The 18,739-nt window shown below is 42.9% G+C and overlaps 1 protein-coding gene across 1 annotated transcript in view; it reads left to right on the top strand.

The window, feature by feature from the left end:
- The window catches only part of dlgap1a (discs, large (Drosophila) homolog-associated protein 1a), a 415,980-nt gene that overhangs the window by 358,788 nt on the left and 38,453 nt on the right, over positions 1-18,739 (top strand). The window contains exons 12-13 of the mRNA XM_034183790.1: positions 1,172-1,263; positions 1,870-2,022. Coding sequence (XP_034039681.1) covers positions 1,172-1,263; positions 1,870-2,022 — 245 coding nt within the window. The remainder of the gene's footprint in view (positions 1-1,171; positions 1,264-1,869; positions 2,023-18,739) is intronic.

Raw genomic sequence — 18,739 nt, 5'->3', positions numbered from 1 at the left:
TGAAGCGCAAAATACGGACGACCCCAGACTGTTGAACAACTGAAGTAGTACATCAAGCAAGAATGGGAAAGAATTCCACCTACAAAGCTTCAACAATTAGTGTCCTCAGTTCCCAAACACGTATTGAGTTTATCACCTTAAAGTTTATCAGTTTGAACATTAAATATCTTGTCTTTGTGGTGTATTCAATTGAATATAGGTCTTTCAAATACCAAAACAGTCTGATTGCCATCTGCTTTTTGCTCCACAGGAAACCACAATTTTCTTCCCTCAGCAACCAAATTATGTTGATTTAGAATCATTGTTTATTAGGTATTATTATCACTTTAGGCGAGGCGTTGCTAGGCCCGTATCGTAGATTTACGTAGACACTATCTGGCTATACCCGCCCGCTGTGCATAAACAAATAACGTCATAGCACGCGCAGCCCAAGAACTGTCCGCAGAGGAAAACATAAAAAGGCGAGAAGTGTGTGTGTTGGTCCCAATATGGATATTCCGGATGATTTTCTTATGGATAGTATGACAAAGAACAGCGCAGCAAAAGCAGCCAGCTTGATGAGGATGCACTGCCGAATTCGGAGAGCAGCGCGCACGAACCGACACGACAAACGTTAAAGTGAGCCAACTTTTTATGTATGCGTTACGTGTTGTGTATCTCAGTAAAGTGATAATAATGCAAATAACATGCTGTTGTCATGTGGTATGCATTTTCTGAGTCCCTCCGTTCATGCCCAGTCGCCCAAAATGGCCGATATTCGTCCTTGTCTAACTCGGCAAATATCGGTCATTTTGGGCGACTGGGCACGAACGTCGGGCCTCTGAAAATGCATACCGCCCTCCAAAAGCATGTTATTGTATTATTATATTTTACAACAATAATATAGAGTTTGTGTATTTCTTTTTTATACTTGTTGCTGCTACAGACAGAGAGAGATGGAAGAAAGGTCCCTTCAGCAGAACGCAGTATAATTATTCACGTTTGCTTAAATACATGGATTCAACAATAACTAAATGTCTGAAATACGATATCGTTTGCATGTAATTTTTAATCAAGTACATATGAATGTTTTATCAATAGAATTTTGTGGTAACAACGAAACCCTTTTTGTTGTTGTTTTCAGGAGAAATATGCATATTATCTTTGTCTTTAACTGTGTCTTTGTTTTTAGTTCTCGGAAAGATCAGAAGTGCTGTTGGAAGTGCTCAGCTTCTAATGTCCCAAAAGTTCCAACAGTTCAAGGAGCTGTGTGAGGAAAATCTGGTGAGCCATAAAGCTTTGGTATAAAAGTGATTCTTTAGTCCTTAAAGTTCTAATATGTTGCCCCCATTCCAACTTTTTGTTGTAGGTTGTTAATAAAATGCGGGAATGGGTGTACATTAACAAAAGAAATGAAGCTGACCACAGAAAACATTATATATCTTGGGTTTATATGGTCTGCAATCAAACAGAAGTCAAATGAGTTTGTGTTTCTAACTTGCATGTCATGACATTTGTCAAAACTTTTTCGGATTTGGGGTTATAGTAAATATTATTAATATCCCTGCACATATGAAGCAGATTCATTAATTATCTCGAAAGGTGTTTTTAAAATTTATTGTATATTCTTGATGTACGATGATGCTTTCGGCCAGTGAACCATTTGTGTTTGTTGAAAGTATGTTGTCCTTGTGGCTGTTGGGCTCTAATTCAGAAACTCCTTTCCCCACCCCAGAGGGCGGTTATCAAACTGAAAAGCAGAAGGGAACACGGCCTCATGGCCTCGTGTCTATCGTGGAGTTGGACATAGTCACTTTACATCCACAGCTGTGTGCTTTTTGAGTGTCCATCTACTTTTACAGTCTTTGTTGTTTCCTCTGCATGTCTCAGAACCCCAACGCCCACCCTCGGCCTGTGGCTTCTGATCTGGCTGGTTTTTGGGACATGCTTCAGCTGTCCATAGAAAACATCAGCTTGAAGTTCGACGAGCTTCACCAGCTCAGGGCCAATGGCTGGAGACCGCTGGACCCCCCCGACAGAAAGGTACAACCACACGTCCCCCTTGAGACCCACAGCTTAAGCACTGGATCACATTTGGCAACTATTTTTCTGAATGATATTTAAATGGATGTTTCACGACTTTATGCTCTTCCTGGCTGTGATAGAGCTCAGACTGATGAGGAACAACTGAACACTCACTTTAGGGCTCTCAAGTTTTAAGCCCTGACCGTGAGACACACACATTCCAGTCAGTTCACACGCACACCACACCTTGTATTTCTCACATTGAGAATTCACGGCAAAACATGCACCAAGGCGCCCATTTGCTGCATTTGATACAGTGGATCATCATATTCTACTTGATAGGCTGGAAAATCATTTTGGGATTATCGGGAATGCCCTTGCATGGCTGACGTCATACTTGACCAGTCGTTCTCACTGTGTTTTGTACAGTAGCACTACCTCTAGCCTTAGTGACATGAAATTTGGAGTTCCACAGGGGTCCGTCTTAGGCCCCCTGCTTTTTTCCCTTTATATAGCACCCCTTGGGCACATATTGTGGCATTTTGGGATTACCTTTCACTGCTATGCTGATGATACTCAGTTATACATGCCGATAACTGCTGGTAATCTCGTTCACATAAAATCCTTAGAAGATTGCCTTGCATCAGTGAGAAATTGGATGCCTAGAAACTTCCTACTTTTAAACTCTGATAAGGCTGAAATGATGGTTCTTGGTCCAGTGAGACATCAGCATCAATTTGACCAGCTAATGCTTAACCTAGGCTCGTGTGTCATACATCACACTGACAAAGTGAGGAACCTTGGGGTAATTTTTGATCCTACATTGTTCTTTGACCTCCACATTAGAAATATGACGAAGACTGCTTTTTTCCACCTTCAAATTATAGCAAAGATTCGTCCCATCCTGTCTATGGCTGATGCTGAGACCCTGATCCATGTGTTTATCTCTTCTAGATTGGACTACTGCAATGTTCTATTTTCTGGTTTACCGCAGTCCAGCATTAGGGCTCTCCAACTGGAGACTTGACAGACTTTTGACAAGAATCAGAAAGTTTGACTACATTACACCCATTTTGGCATCCCTTCACTGGCTTCATGTCCCAGTGAGATTTTAGGGTTCTGCTACTAGTCTATGAAATTGTTCACAGACTGGCACCTCCCTACCTAGCTGACCTAATTAAACCTTATGTACCGGCCCGGGCTTTGCGCTCTCACGGTGCACCCTAGGGACTACTTTGTGTCCCTAGGGTGAAAAAGAAGTCTGCGGGTCACAGAGCTTTCTCTTATCGTGCCCCTGTTCTGTGGAATGATCTCCCTGCATCAATAAAACAGTCAGATTCTGTGGAGACTTTCAAGTCCAGACTTAAGACGCACTTATTTTCCCTTTCGTATGGCTAACATACTGGTATAGTTTTGTTTTATGCTTTTTACTGTTTTAAATCATTTTATCAGGAAACTGAGCGGGCCGCAGCCTCAACTTTACCTAAATGCTGTGTCTTTTAGTGAGGCTTAGGGCTAGTGGCTGGCGATCACCTTAGTATTCCTTGTTTTTTTTCTTGTTGTTTAATGCTGACAAATTATACTGTATTTCTTGTCTTTCTGGTGGCTGGTTCTGTTTTTCTCTCTGTTTAAGGTGTGGCTCCATCCAGAGATGGGAATTGTATTTGTGCTAGAAACCCTCCTGTCTTGTGCACCAACAGCATTTCCTATATATCCGTTTTGTGAATTGTTTCTGTGAATTGTTCTGTAATTTATGTCTGTAGCATGGGCCAAGCAGCGGGCCACCCCTTTGAGTCTGGTCTGCTTGAGGTTTCTTCCTCAGAAGGAGTTTTTCCTTACCACTGTTGCTCTGGGGGTTAGTAACGTTAGACCTTACTTGTGTGAAGCACCTTGAGGCAACTCTGTTGTGATTTGGCGCTATATAAATGAAAATAAATTGAAATTGAATTAAAATTAAGGTGGACACACATGGAGTGCAGTTTTCCACTGAGTTCATAGCTGTCCAGAGTCACCTATCAACCAATCAGAAAACAGCTATGGCTGTGAAACTAAAACAATAATTCGGGTCAATTAATGATCTCAATCACCTCATTTCTTCATGTTCTTTGAATTGGTCAGTTCTATAAACTTCAGAAATATTTTTTAATAGGTCCAACAAAATATAATGCCAAATATTGTTACTGTGGAAATCAGTGGTGATTTCAGCGTATCCGCTGGGCTCAGATCAGAGAAGAATGACTTTCCTTTTAGAAGTAACTTCCTTTCTCAATTGTCATAGAAATACCTAAAATGTCTTTTTGTGTCTGAATAGTGAATGTTTGGTGGAGTTTGGTGCTTAAATGCTTATTAAGCTGAAACATTTATTTAAACAGCCACTGACCTCTAAAATGTCTAAAATGGTACAAATGTTTGATTCATATGGTCTTTCATACAGGTTGTAATGCTCAAATAGCAGATTAAAAAGGTCTTGATCAAACAAAATAATTATTAAATGGGCAATACTGCACAAAAATCACTTTTATCACTCACTCATCTTCAACCCGCTTATCCGGGATTGGATTGGGGGATCACTTTTATCCATCCATCCATCCATTTTCTTCCGCTTCATCCGAGGTCGGGTCGTGGGGGCAGCAGCTCAAGCAAAGCCGCCCAGACCTCCCAATCCACACACACCTTCCCCAGCTCCTCCGGGGTAACCCCGAGGCGTTCCCAAGCCAGCTGCGAGACATAGTCCCTCCAGCGTGTCCTGGGTCTTCCCCGGGGCCTCCTCCCGATGGGATGTGCCCGGAACACATCTCCAGCGAGGCGTCCAGGGGGCATCCGAAAAAGATGCCTGAGCCACCTCAGCTGGCTCCTTTCGACATGGAGGAGCAGTGGCTCGACTCCGAGCTCCTTCACAGTGACCGAGCTCCTCACCCTATCTCTAAGGGAGCACCCAGCCACCCTGCGGAGGAAACTTATCTCGGCCGCTTGTACTCGCGATCTTATTCTTTCGGTCATGAGCCACATCTCATGACCATAGTTGAGGGTCGGAACGTAGATCGATCAGTAAATCGAGAGCTTTGCCCCCCTGCTCAGCTCTCTCTTCACCACAACAGTCCGATACAGTGACCACATCACTGCAGATGCTGCACCGATCCGTCTGTCGATCTCATGCTCCATATGTCCCTCTCTTGTGAACAAGACCCGAGATACATAAACTCCTCCACTTGAGACAAGGACACTCCACCGACCTGAAGAGGGCAAAGCACCTTTTTCCAGTGAAGAACCATGGCCTCGGATTTGGAGGTGCTGATTTTCATCCCGAACGCTTCACACTCGGCTGCAAACCACTCCAGTGCACATCGTCCACAAACAGCAGAGATGAGATTCTGTGGTTCCCAAACCGGATCCCCTCTACACCCTGACTGCGCCTAGAAATTCTGTCCATAAAGGTAATGAACAGAACCGGTAACAAAGGGCAACCCTGGCTGAGGCCAACATATATAGGAAAGAGGCTTGAATTACTACTGGCAATGTGAACCAAGCTCCTGCTGCGGTCGTACAGGGACCGGATAGCCCTTAGCAAAGGACCCCGTACTCTCGGAGCACCCCCCACAGGGCGCCTCGAGGGACATGGTCGAATGACTTCTCCAGATCCACAAAACACATGTGGACTGGTTGGGCGAACACCCATGATCCCTCAAGCACCCAATGGATTGTGTAGAGCTGGTCCAGTGTACCGCGACCAGGACGAAAACCACACTGCTCCTCCTGAATCCGAGGTTTGACTATCAGTTGAATTCTCCTCTCCAGTACTCTGGAATAGACCTTACCGGGGAGGCTGAGGAGTGTGATTCCCCTGTAGTTGGAACACACCCTCCGGTCCCCTTTGTTAAACAGAGGGACCACCACCCCGGTCTGCCAATCCAGACGCACAGATGTTGCAGAGACGTGTCAACCAAGACAGTCCCGCAACATCCAGAGACTTAAGGAACTCTGGTTGGATTTCATCCACCCCAGGAGCCTTGCCACTGAGGAGCTTTCTAACCACCTTGGTGACTTCGGCCTGGGTGATGAATGAGTCTGCCTCTGAGTCCCCAGTCTCTGCTTCCTCTTTGGAAGATGTGACGATGGGATTGAGGAGATCCTCGAAGTAGTCCTTCCACCGCCCGACAACATCCCCAGTCAGGGTAAACAGCTCCCCACCTGCACTGTAGACAGTGTTGGTGGAGAACTCCTTCTACCTCTGGAGGTGTCAGACGGTTTCCCAGAATTTCTTTGAGGCCGACCGATAGTCCTCTTCCATGACCTCCCCAAACTCCTCCAAGACCCGAGTTTTTGCCTCAGCGACCGCACAGGCTGCAGCATGCTTGGCCTGCCGGTACCTGTCAGCTGCCTCCAGAGTCTCACCTACCAACAAAGACAATTAGGACTCCTTCTTCAGCTTCACGGCATCCCTTACTTCCGGTGTCCGCCACCGAGTTCGGGGATTGCCACTGCGACAAGCACCACAGACCCTGCGACCACAGCTACGAGTGGCCGCATCAACAATGGAGGTGGAGAACATGGTCCACTCGGACTCCATGTCTCCAGCCTCCCCCGGGATTTGGGAGAAGCTCTCCCGGAGATGGGAGCTGAAGACCTCGCTGACAGAGGTTTCCCCCAGTCGTTCCTAGCAGACCCTCACGATACGTTTGGATCCAGGTCTGACCGGCTTCCTCTCCTCCCAGCAGATCCAACTCACCACCAGGTGGTGATCGGTCGACAGCTCAGCCTCTCTCTTCACTCGAGTGTCCAGGACACGTGGCCGAAGGTCAGATGATATGACCACAAAGTCGATCATTGACCTCTGGCTCAGGGTGTCCTGGTACCGCGTGCACTTATGGACACCCTTGTGCTCGAACATGGTGTTCATGATGGACAAACTGTGGCTAGCACAGAAGTCCAACAAGAGAACACCACTCGGGTTCAGCTCGGGGAGGGCGTGCTTCCCGATCACCCCCCTCCAGGTCTCACTGTCGCCGCCCACGTGGGTGTTGAAGTCCCCTAGGAGAACAATGGAGTCCCCAGTTGGAGTACTATCTAGTACCCCTCCCAGGGACTCCAAGAAGGTCGGGTTGTCTGCACTGCCACTCAGCCCATAGGCCGAGACAACAGTGACAGACCTGTCCCTGACCCGAAGGCATAGGGACGCGACCCTCTCATTCACCGGGGTGAACTCCAACACATGGTGACTGAGCTGGTGAGCAAAGAGCAATGCTACCCCCGCGTGTCGCCTCTCCCCGTGGGCAATGCCAGAAAAGTGGAGCACCCAGCCCCTCTCCAGGAGTTGGATACCAGAGCCCAAGCTGTGCGTGGAGGTGAGCCCGACTGTCTCTTTCGTCAGTACCTCTCAACCTCCCTGATAAGCTCAGGATCCTTCCCCCCAACGAGGTGACATTCCATGTCCCGACAGCCAGAGGCTGTGAGCACGGACCGAGCTGCCGGGCCACCCGCCCTCGACCACCACCCAATCCCCATGGCCCCCTCTGCAGGTGATGAACCCACAGGAGGGCGGGCCCACGTAGCTCTTTCGAGCCGGGCCCGGCCAGGCCCTGTGGGCTAAGGCCTAACCACCAGGCGCTCGTGCGCAAGCCCTAACCCCAGGCCTGGCTCCATGGTGGGGCCCCAGCTCCGCCTTACCGGGCGACGTCTCAGTCCTTGATTTCATACTGTCATGGGAGCTCATGAACTGCCCGTAGTCTCCCTCCCCTTAGATCACTTTTATCTACTTTTTATGTTTTAATGTGTTTGACGTACATGTTTCTCATCTGCAAAATCACAATAGAATTGTGGTTTGGATAAATGGACATGTATTTATTGATGCAAATCATTACATAACGATAATAATGGAGCTGTAATAATCCATTTATTAATATAGGACTGTCAAAAAACAATTCTAAGTGCTTAAAGCTGCGCAATCATTTTCTCAGTATATTAATTATACATGGAATTGCAATAGTTCTTGTACAACTTCAGTCTTTATTTTTAGCCAGTGGGAGTCAAAAAACACGAGATAAGCAGTCTATCAGCAATAGGGTCAGTGTGATCAAATTTATGAATATGTACGTATTTGTGATTATGCCATGCAATTTGATCTGATATGCAATAAAAATGTGAAAATAAGGAAGATGCATTATATTTCATATTTATGTAAAAGAAATAACTGTAATGTTGGATGTATCAGTTTATGTTTGGTTAAAATTACAATACAACAACATATCAAATAAGTGCCCAAATCCAATCTTGTACTTCCATTAGCTTGGCACCGAAATCCACGTTTTTGCAGCTTGAGCTCCATCTTCACTATGCACCAAAATTCATATTTCACTCCAGGGTGGCAAAATCCAACCCTCGAAGGGCATCTAGTGTAAATCTTGTGCCAGTTGCTTTCCTTGTGAAATTGACAAGGATTTACTACATATTTTTGGTGATAATACTCACCATTTGGTGTGCTATAACTAAATCCATCTCATTTCAGCTGTTTCTTTTATTAACATGTACGTATTTTTTTTTGTTTAAGTTTAGTTAATGTATTCAGTACTTTTTTAATCAAAATTGTAGAACTTAAAATCTGTTCAGTTATATGCCACTTTGTTGCCACATTTTTTTAAAGTAACCATAGGTCAAATTTTTTAAGTAACCACAAGTCAATTTTTTTTTTTTACAGCGTACCCGCTTATTCAAATTAAGGGTCATGGGGGGGATCTGGAGCCCATCCCAGCAGTCATAGGGTGTGAGGTGGGGTACACCTTGGACAGGATGCCAGTCTATCGCAGGGCCACATACAGACAAACATTCACACACCAATTTAAAGTTTCCAGTTCACCTAACCTGCATGTCTTTGGATGTGGGGGGAAGCCAGAGCACCCAGAGGAAACCCACATAAACACAGAAGAATATGCATGTAAATGACACACAGAAAGGCCCTAGTTGGGAAGTGATCCCACGACATTCTTGCTGTGAGGCAACAGTGCTAACCACTCAGCTGCCACGTTGCTTACTCTACAAAATGAAAAACACAAACTGAAAATCAGTGTTGGATCAACAAGGCTGCTGAAATTCAAGCCCTTGCCGACAGAAATTACAGCAGAAGCTTTTTCCAGTGCCAGCAAAACAATCACAATCAGAATCTGGATATGTTATTAATCTAAAGCCCCTCCATCTAAGGACAAACACCTCTTTGAAGTAAAGATGGCCTGAGCCTGTTGAATGATGATGACAACAGTGCTCAATGGGAAGGATACTTTGAAGACCTCTTGAACACCACCCAATCATTGAGGAGGAGGAAATCTCAGCCATTACTAAGACAACAAACCCAGCCAAACATCGATGAGGAACTCAGCCAAATCCAGGAAACTCTGCAGTTAAATAATCCATTTGTTGCTGTCCGTGATTCCTGCTTGTTAAGATAAAACATCACAGTGGAACATCCAGTCTGTTGCTGACTGTCAACACGTGAAGTCAGTTCTCTCCATGAAAAAAAGTGTAAAAAACACTTTTGTCACATAAAAACAAACTATTAGTAGCTCATTGACTGTATCTTGGCGTTTGTACAACATTATCCACATTGTGACAGAACACTTCCTTTGTCATGCACAATAAGAGCACAGGTCAAATGGATTTATTTTTTGTATTTTACAATGTGTTGGGGGTCACAGAGTAAAATTTTAGGTGGGCATTTAATAAACTTTAATAAAAAAATATATAATTTAATTTGCAGTGGGTGTGTAATCAATTGATGTATGGCCCTGGGCTCTAAAACGCGCTAATACGGTATATTCCACCAAACAGGAACACAGCAAAACCTCAGGATACTTTTTCATCTCAGAACATCCACCCTGTAGATTCTGTTGTTTTTGGTTGATTCTTCTCAAAAACAAGAACACTGTACTTTCTCTGACATCATGTTTGACCTTTGGGCTTATCATAGGAGACTCTTTGCTCTACACGTCTGGCTGCAATCCAAACAGTAATTACATCATTGCTCCCCATCTGATGCCATCATTCCATCACCTGTACAAATAGATAAAGTAATGTTTGATTTACTACTGTGTGTGAATGAAAAGCTGCTTCTCACAAGCATGGTCACTCTTTTTACAGTGGCCTTCTCTAAGGGCCCCTTTACACACAAAGAAACAGAAACCGAATGAAAATCCACAAATCATTAAATGAAATGTGGAACCACGAAACATTCCACCTGCTGTCAGGAGGGACGCACAGTCGGACAGGCGTGCAAGATACACTGGCGACAGTTTCGTGCATGCTCATGCACGTGCACGAACACGGTCCAAGCAGCTGGAACATGTTGCACCACACCGTGCCTCTGCTGTAGAGAAAAAATAAAAACCACACATCACAAAAAAACACAAAATTTATTGAATCCCTCTCATCAAGCAGACAATACAGTTACTGCTAACAGACAATACTATTAGCAGCCATGCCCCCTGTCCGTACAGCGCACAGACCAAAGTGTCACTCTGTGTTTCTGTGTTATTTTTAGTTATTTGTTATGCAATTGTGTATGTAGTTATTGTTGTACTTATTTATATACCTGTCTTGGCTGTGGTCTCTGTGTTTTTAATGTGTGCACTGAGCCATCATTTCCAGCTGTCACTGAGTCTTTGGCCGGCGATCAGCTGAGAGGCTCCTCGCTGTGCTGTGTGCGCTCAGACGTGGCTGGCTGTTCCCAATCTGTTCATACATATCAGCATTCATGTAAGTGTGCACCCCCACACGCCACATGTGTGTTGCTTGGCATCGCCACAGTCGTGGAGGCACTTTGACAAATTTCGCAATCAGCTCGAAAGTAGTTGCCTGGTTACTATTTTCATGCTGACTGAGTGAATGGCCACACGTTTCTTAAGTGCTCTGCGAGTGGTATTGGATGTTCGTGTGTGGTACCTGGAATTTGTCCGACACCTGTCGAGAGAGGGATCGAATAGGCACTCGCAGGGCACTCTCTGTCTTTCAGCCACTGGTGTGCGTGCATGGTTGTGGTGGCAGGTGTACAAGGTGTTAGAGGTGGCTCCAATTTTTCACGAATGGCATGCAAATCCTCCTTTGTGTGATAGTCGGCTTCAATCGTGCTATGTGTGAAGGGGCCCTAATGGATGAAACATTCAACAGGAATGTTTAACAACAATGTATTGAAACTGGAGATGTTCATCATGGCAAGGCAAATTTAATTGTATAGCACAGTTCATATATAGGCAATTCAAAGTGGTTTAGAAAAGCAAAACAATAATAATAATGATAATGACAATGACAATAAAAGGGCATTTAAAAGACAAAAGGCAATTAAAACAGAAAAATAAAATTAAAATAAAACTAATAAAAGTGACAGAACAGGTCAAAAATGATGAAAAATAATTTATGAAAAAGCCACAGTAAACAATAATGTTTCCAGCCCTGATTTAAATGATCTGACAGTTCGAGCAGACCTCGGGTATTCAGGAAGTTTGTTCCACAGGTGACGAGCATAATAACTAAATGCTGCTTCACTTTGTTTAGTTCTAGTTCTGGGAACACACAACAGACCTGTCCCAGATGACCTGAGGGGTGTGGATGCTTTGTAGGGAACTAATAAATCTGCCATGTATTTTGGTCCATGACCATTCCAAGCTTTATAGACCAGCAATAAGATTGTAAATTCTATCCTTTCACTCACAGGAAGCGAGTGTGATGATTTAAGGATGACTGTAATATGGTCCAGTTTCCTAGTGTTTGTGAGGACTCTAGCAGTATTCTGATCAGCTGCCTAATTGATTTTGTTTGTGAAGACACCATTACAATAATCTAGCCTACTGAAAAATACAACCCCAATTCCAGTGACGTTGGGACGTTGTGTAAAATGTAAATAAAACCGAATACAATGATTTGCAAATCCTCTTCAACCTATATTCAGTTGAATGCACCACAAAGACAAGATATTTAATGTTCAAACTGATAAACTTTATTGTTTTTGTGCAAATATTTGCTCATTTTGAAATGATTGCCTGCAACACATTTTAAAAAAGCTGGGACGGTGGCAACAAAAGACTGGGCAAGTTGATGAATGCTCAAAGAACACCTGTTTGGAACATTCCACAAGTGAACAGGTTAATTGGAAACAGGTGAGTGTCATGATTGGGTATAAAAGTAGCATCCCCAAAAGGCGCAGCCATTCACAAGCAAATATGGGGTGAGGATCACCACTTTGTGAACAACTGTGTGAAAAAAATAGTCCAACACTTTAAGAACAATGTTTCTCAGTGTTCAATTGCAAGGAATTTAGGGATTCCATCATCTACAGTCCATAATATAATCAGAAGATTCAGAGAATCTGGAGAACTTTCTACACATAAGTGGCAAGGCCGAAAACCAACATTGAATGCTTGTGACCTTTGATCCCTCATGCGGCACTGCATTAAAAACCGACATCATTGTGTAAAGGATCTTACCATGTGGGCTTAGGAACACTTCAGAAAACCATTGTCGGTTAACACAGTTTGTTGCTACATCTACAAGTGCAAGTTAAAACTCTACCATGCAAAGCGAAAGCCATACATCAACATCCAGAAATGCCATCGCCTTCTCTGGGCCTGAGCTCATTTGAAATGGACAGATGCAAAGTGGAAAAGTGTGCTGCGGTCTGATGAGTCCACATTTCAAATTGTTTTTGGAAATCATGGATGTTGTGTCCTCCGGACAAAAGAGGACAAATACCATCCATATTGTTACCAGAGCAAAGTTCAAAAGCCAGCATCTGTGATGGTATGGGGGTGTATTAGTGCCCATGGCATGGTCAACTTACACATCTGTGATGGCACCATCAATGCTGAAACGTCCATCCAGGTTTTGGAGCAACACATGCTGCCATCGAAGTCTTTTTCAGGGACGTCTCTGCTTATTTCAGCAAGACAATGCCAAGCTACATTCTGCACTTGTTACAACAGCGTGGCTTCGTGGTAAAAGAGTGCAGGTACTAGACTGGCCTGCCTGCAGTCCAGACCTGTCGCCCATTGAAAATGTGTGGCACATTATGAAACGCAAAATACAACAACGAAGACCCCGGACTGTTGAACAACTGAAGTCGTACATCAAGCAAGAATGTGAAAGAATTCCACCTACAAAGCTTTAACAATTAGTGTCCTCAGTTCTCAAACGCTTATTGAGTGTTGTTAGAAGGAACGGTGATGTAACACAGTGGTAAACATACCACTGTCCCAGCTTTTTTGAAACATGTTGCAGGTATCCATTTCAAAATGTAGAAATATTTGCACAAAAACAATAAAGTTTATCGGTTTGAACATTAAATATCTTGTCTTTGTGGTGTACAGTGGTCCCTCGTTTATCGCAGGAGTTAAGTTCTAAAAATAACCCGGAATAGGCTAAATCCGCAAAGTAGTCAGCGTTATTTTTTTTACAATTATTATAGATGTTTTAAGGCTGTAAAACCTGTCACTACACACTTTATACACTTTTCTCAAACAGGCATTAACATTTTCGCACTTTTCTCTCCTGTGTAAACACTCTCTTTTTTCTTCTGGGCGAGAAGATTATAAACAGACACACGCAGAACACAATGCGTGTGCTCTCCCTTCGCTCACTACCTCCGGGGGTACGGATGCGGGACCCACAAAGATTCCAAGTCATGGCCACAGAGCTCTGCGGCTGCGGTTACTGAGACCATGCAGCTGGCACTGCGGATTTTTCCAAAAGAAGTCTATCCTTGTGGGCTGCCGGAGCATTCCGCATCAATACAGCGAGCGTAGTCTCTGGACCTGTTGCCAGAGTTGGCCGCAGCTCCGCACAGCAGAGAGGGGGGTGGTGTGAGTGGCCCGCTGCAGTGTTTACCGAGCCCGCAGACTCAGTAAGTGCATCAGACGCAGTGAGAGCAATCACGGTGATGCCGACCGGCCCGTCTGATGAGGACGCAGAACACAATGCGCTGTTAAAAAAAAAAGAAGAAGCATGCAAAATTGCACTAAAAAAATCCGCGAAACTGCGAGGCCGCGAAAGGTGAACCGCGTTATAGTGAGGGACCACTGTATTCAATTGAATATAGGTTGAAGAGGATTTACAAATCATTGTATTCTGTTATTATTTACATTTTACACAATGTCCCACTTCATTGGAATTGGGGTTATAAAAGCATGAACAAGTTTTTCTGTGTCTAGTTTAGACAGAAAACCATTAATTTAAGCTATGTTTTTCAGGTGGTAGTAGGCAGAGTTAGTAATCTGTGTTTAATAAGTGGTTGTTAAAATTCAAGTCCAAGTCAATAGTTACACCCAGATTTCTGGCTAGATTCGTAACTTTCAATGACATGGAGTCAAGTCGAGCACTGATCTTTAACCTTTCATTTTTGGGACCGAAAACAATCACTTCTGTATTATCTGGATTGAGCTGGAGAACATTCTGGTACATCCACTCATTGATTTCATGAATACACTTACTTAAAGGACTGTAGTCATGTGATGACACTGAAATGTAAAGTTCTGTGTCATCTGCATAAGTATGATAAGAGATGTTATAATATTCCATAATTTGAGCAAGGAGCAGCATGTAGATATTAAATAAAAGTGATCCAAGAATGGACCCTTGCAGAACCCCACATGTGATTTTTATTCATTCAGATTTATAGCTACCAATTGAGACAAAATAGTCCCTATCTTGTAAATAAGATTTGAACCAATTTAGCACAGTGCCAGTAAGTCCCACCCACTGTTCTAATCTGTCGAGCAGTATGTTATGATCAACTCTGTCAAATGCAGTACTGAGATCTAGAAATACCAGAACAGTAGTTTTGGAGGCATCATCACTATTCAGATGTACAGTAGTGTTCAGAGTAATAGTAGTGCTATGTGACTAAAAAGATTAATCCAGGTTTTGAGTATATTTCTTATTGTTACATGGGAAACAAGGTACCAGTAGATTCTCACAAATCCAACAAGACCGAGCATTCATGATATGCACACTCTTAAGGCTATGTAATTGGGCTATTAGTAAAAAAAAGTAGAAAAGGGGGTGTTCACAATAATAGTAGTGTGGCATTCAGTCAGTGAGTTCGTCAATTTTGTGGAACAAACAGGTGTGAATCAGGTGTCCCCTATTTAAGGATGAAGCCAGCACCTGTTGAACATGCTTTTCTCTTTGAAAGCCTGAGGAAAATGGGATGTTCAAGACATTGTTCAGAAGAACAGCATAGTTTGATTAAAAAGTTGATTGGAGAGGGGAAAACGTATACGCAGGTGCAAAAAATTATAGGCTGTTCATCTACAATAATCTCCAATGCTTTAAAACAGACAAAACAAACAGAGACGCATGGAAGAAAACAGAAAACAACCATCAAAATGGATAGAAGAATAACCAGAATGGCAAAGGCTCACCCATTGATCAGCTCCAGGATGATCAAATACAGTCTGGAGTTACCTGTAAGTGCTGTGACAGTTAGAAGACACCTGTGTGAAGCTAATTTATTTGCAAGAATCCCCTGCAAAGTCCCTCTGTTAAATAAAAGACATGTGCAGAAGAGGTTACAATTTGCCAAAGAACACATCAAATGGCCTAAAGAGAAATGGAGGAATATTTTGTGGACTGATGAGAGTAAAATTGTTCTTTTTGGGTCCAAGGGCCGCAGACAGTTTGTGAGACGACCCCCAAACTCTGAATTCAAGCCACAGTTCACAGTGAAGACAGTGAAGCATGCTGGTGCAAGCATCATGATATGGGCATGTTTCTCCTACTATGGTGTTGGGCCTATATATCACATACAAGGTATCATGGATCAGTTTGGATATGTCAGAATACTTGAAGAGGTCATGTTGCCTTATGCTGAAGAGGACATGCCCTTGAAATGGGTGTTTCAACAAGACAATGACCCCAAGCACACTAGTAAACGAGCAAAATCTTGGTTCCAAACCAACAAAATTAATGCCTCGCAGATGTGAAGAAATTATGAAAAACTGTGGTTATACAGCTAAATACTAGTTTAATGATTCACTGGATTGCTAAAAAAGCAGTTTGAACATAATAGTTTTGAGTTTGTAGCATCAACAGCAGATGCTACTATTATTGTGTGCACCCCCTTTTCTACTTTTTTTTTTTACTAATAGCCCAGTTTCATAGCCTTAAGAGTGTGCATATCATGAATGCTTGGTCTTGTTGGATTTGTGAGAATCTACTGAATCTACTTGTACCTTGTTTCCCATGTAACAATAAGAAATATACTCAAAACCTGGATTAATCTTTTTAGTCACATAGCACTACTATTATTCTGAACTCTACTGTATGCCATTTAAGACTTTAGTAAGTGCAGTCTCAGTGCTGTGGTGTGGTGTGGTCGAAATCCAGACTGAAATGTATGAAAGAGATTGTTTTCCATCATGAAACTGTGAATCTGTTGAAAAGCAACCCATTTAATGATTTTCCCCCAAAATTGGAAGATTTGATATGGACCTGTAGTTACTTATTACTGAAGCATCTAGGTTAGGCCTCTTTAAAGAGGTTTTATTGCAGCAGTTTTTAAGGCCTGGGGAAACTGCCGTAACAGAAGAGAAGTGTTTGCTATAAATTGTACATTTGAAGCGATGCAATCAAAAACATTTTTTAAAAAATCTTGAAGGTAGAATATGTAATATTAAGTTTAAACCGTATCTTTCAAAGTTGCATAGTCTAAATCAAAATCAAATCAATTTTATTTATATAGTGCCAAATCACAACAAACAGTTGCCCCAAGGCTCTTTATATTGTAAGGCAAAAGCCATACAATAATTACAGAAAAACCCCAACGGTCAAAACGACCCCCTATGAGCAAGCACTTGGCTACAGTGGGAAGGAAAAACTCCCTTTTAACAGGAACAAACCTCCAGCAGAACCAGGCTCAGGGAGGGGCAGTCTTCTGCTGGGACTGGTTGGGGCTGAGGGGAGAGAGTCAGGAAAAAGACATGCTGTGGAAGAGAGCAAAGATCAATCGCTAATGATTAAATGCAGAGTGGTGCATACAGAGCAAAAAGAGGTGAATAAAAAGAAACACTCAGTCTAAAGGTTAAAATGTTCATAATTAACTGGAGAACAAGACGGCATAAGTGACATCATAATTTTTCATGACAGGAAACCATTTATTGTTTGTCTTACCCATAATATTTTATCTGTGAAAAAACTGCAAAGTCAGCATGACCTGTTTTTGACAGCAGCTCATAAGGGACTGATGCTGTGGAATTTGTCAGTCTGTCTACAACAGAAAACAATGTACGGGCACTATTACTGTTTCTATTGATAACGTCTGAGAAAAATGATTGTCTTGCATTTTTCAGTTCCTGGTTATAGATATGAAGGCTATGTTTGTATATGTCGTAATGAACCTGGAGTTTGGTTTTGCATCACCTGCGCTCTGCCAGTCTGCATACTCTTTTTTAGCTTTAACCAGCACTGCATTCCTCCAAGATAAATTTTTTCCTTCCTGACAAAACTTTAGTCCTAATCGGGGCAATGGAATCCATCACAGCCAAAACGTTGGAACTTAAACTATTTACAAGGTCATCAACCAAAGCTGAGGGCAGGCTTGGTGAAAGTGTAAAAGGCCTGAGGTAAATAATGATAATAATAACCCTATTTATAGCTTCAAAATCGCATCAAAAAGCTTTGCGTTATATTTAGGAGGTCTGTAAATAGTTACAAATGTTGCTTGACAGGAGAAGTTAGACTGAAGAGCAACATATTCAAGAATTAAACTTCCCGTAGGATATTTTATTTTCTATTGAAGCTTGTTATTAAACAACAACTCTTCCTACTTTCTCATGAAACTGAAGTATGGAGGGGTTGACTCCATAAGAACAGCTGCACTCTTATCTTGTCCAAACCAAGTTTCAGTTAAAAACATAAAATCGAGCTTATGCTTGATAATAGAATCATTAATTGAAAGTGATTTGCCTGCCAAAGACCTAACATTTAAAAGAGCTATATTTAATGTGTTCAAACCTCTATCTTCCCCACATTTTGGTACAAACTGTGGCTGACAAGGAGTAAATATTAAATTTGATCTAGTAGGAACTTTTCTAGAAAACATTTTGTCTTTGACTTACAAAAATGTCAATTGGCAAACCTGCATTGGGCACAATGGGCCACAGCTTTTTCTTGGAACAGGCCCACTGCACATCAATTTTTTATGAACAGCTGACAATGCTGAGCTGTGATCAGAAGACTGAAGAGAATTTCACTGTAGTGGTGGAATGGGTGGGAGTGCGAGAACAGGGTCTGAGATTGTCAAGGAGGGCAACCTGGTTGTGAGCTGGTTGTGAGCCGGGGCTGAGATGGTCGAGGGGGACAAGATGAAATTTGAGGAGAAAGCTGGATGCCAATGTGAACAAGTCTGTTCATTTGATCTGTTAAATCCAGCAATGGGGAAAAAGTGGGTGAGGTAGGCAGGAGAAAATAAATCCTCACAAGCTGGTGGGAAGGATGTGGCATCCGCATCTTTGCTATGATGTCCCTCATAGTTAGACGGAGGGAGTGTTAGCTCTTCTTCACTTGCCCCTGTGTGCAGGACGATGGATTTGCTGCAACAATACTCAGAATCCTGTCAGACCATATCGTTGGGAAAACACAGCGCGTTTGTGTTATTGTTGTACGTACGTCTCACATCTTTTATGGCAGAGTCACCCACAATCAGAGTTTTAGGCCCAGTTGTTAGCTTTCCCAGTAGCCTTCTATCTGTTATGGGTGGTCACTG

This window comes from Thalassophryne amazonica, chromosome 12 (genome assembly GCF_902500255.1).
Source record: "Thalassophryne amazonica chromosome 12, fThaAma1.1, whole genome shotgun sequence".
Lineage (NCBI taxonomy): Eukaryota > Metazoa > Chordata > Actinopteri > Batrachoidiformes > Batrachoididae > Thalassophryne > Thalassophryne amazonica.
This window is presented reverse-complemented; position numbering and strand designations above follow the sequence as displayed.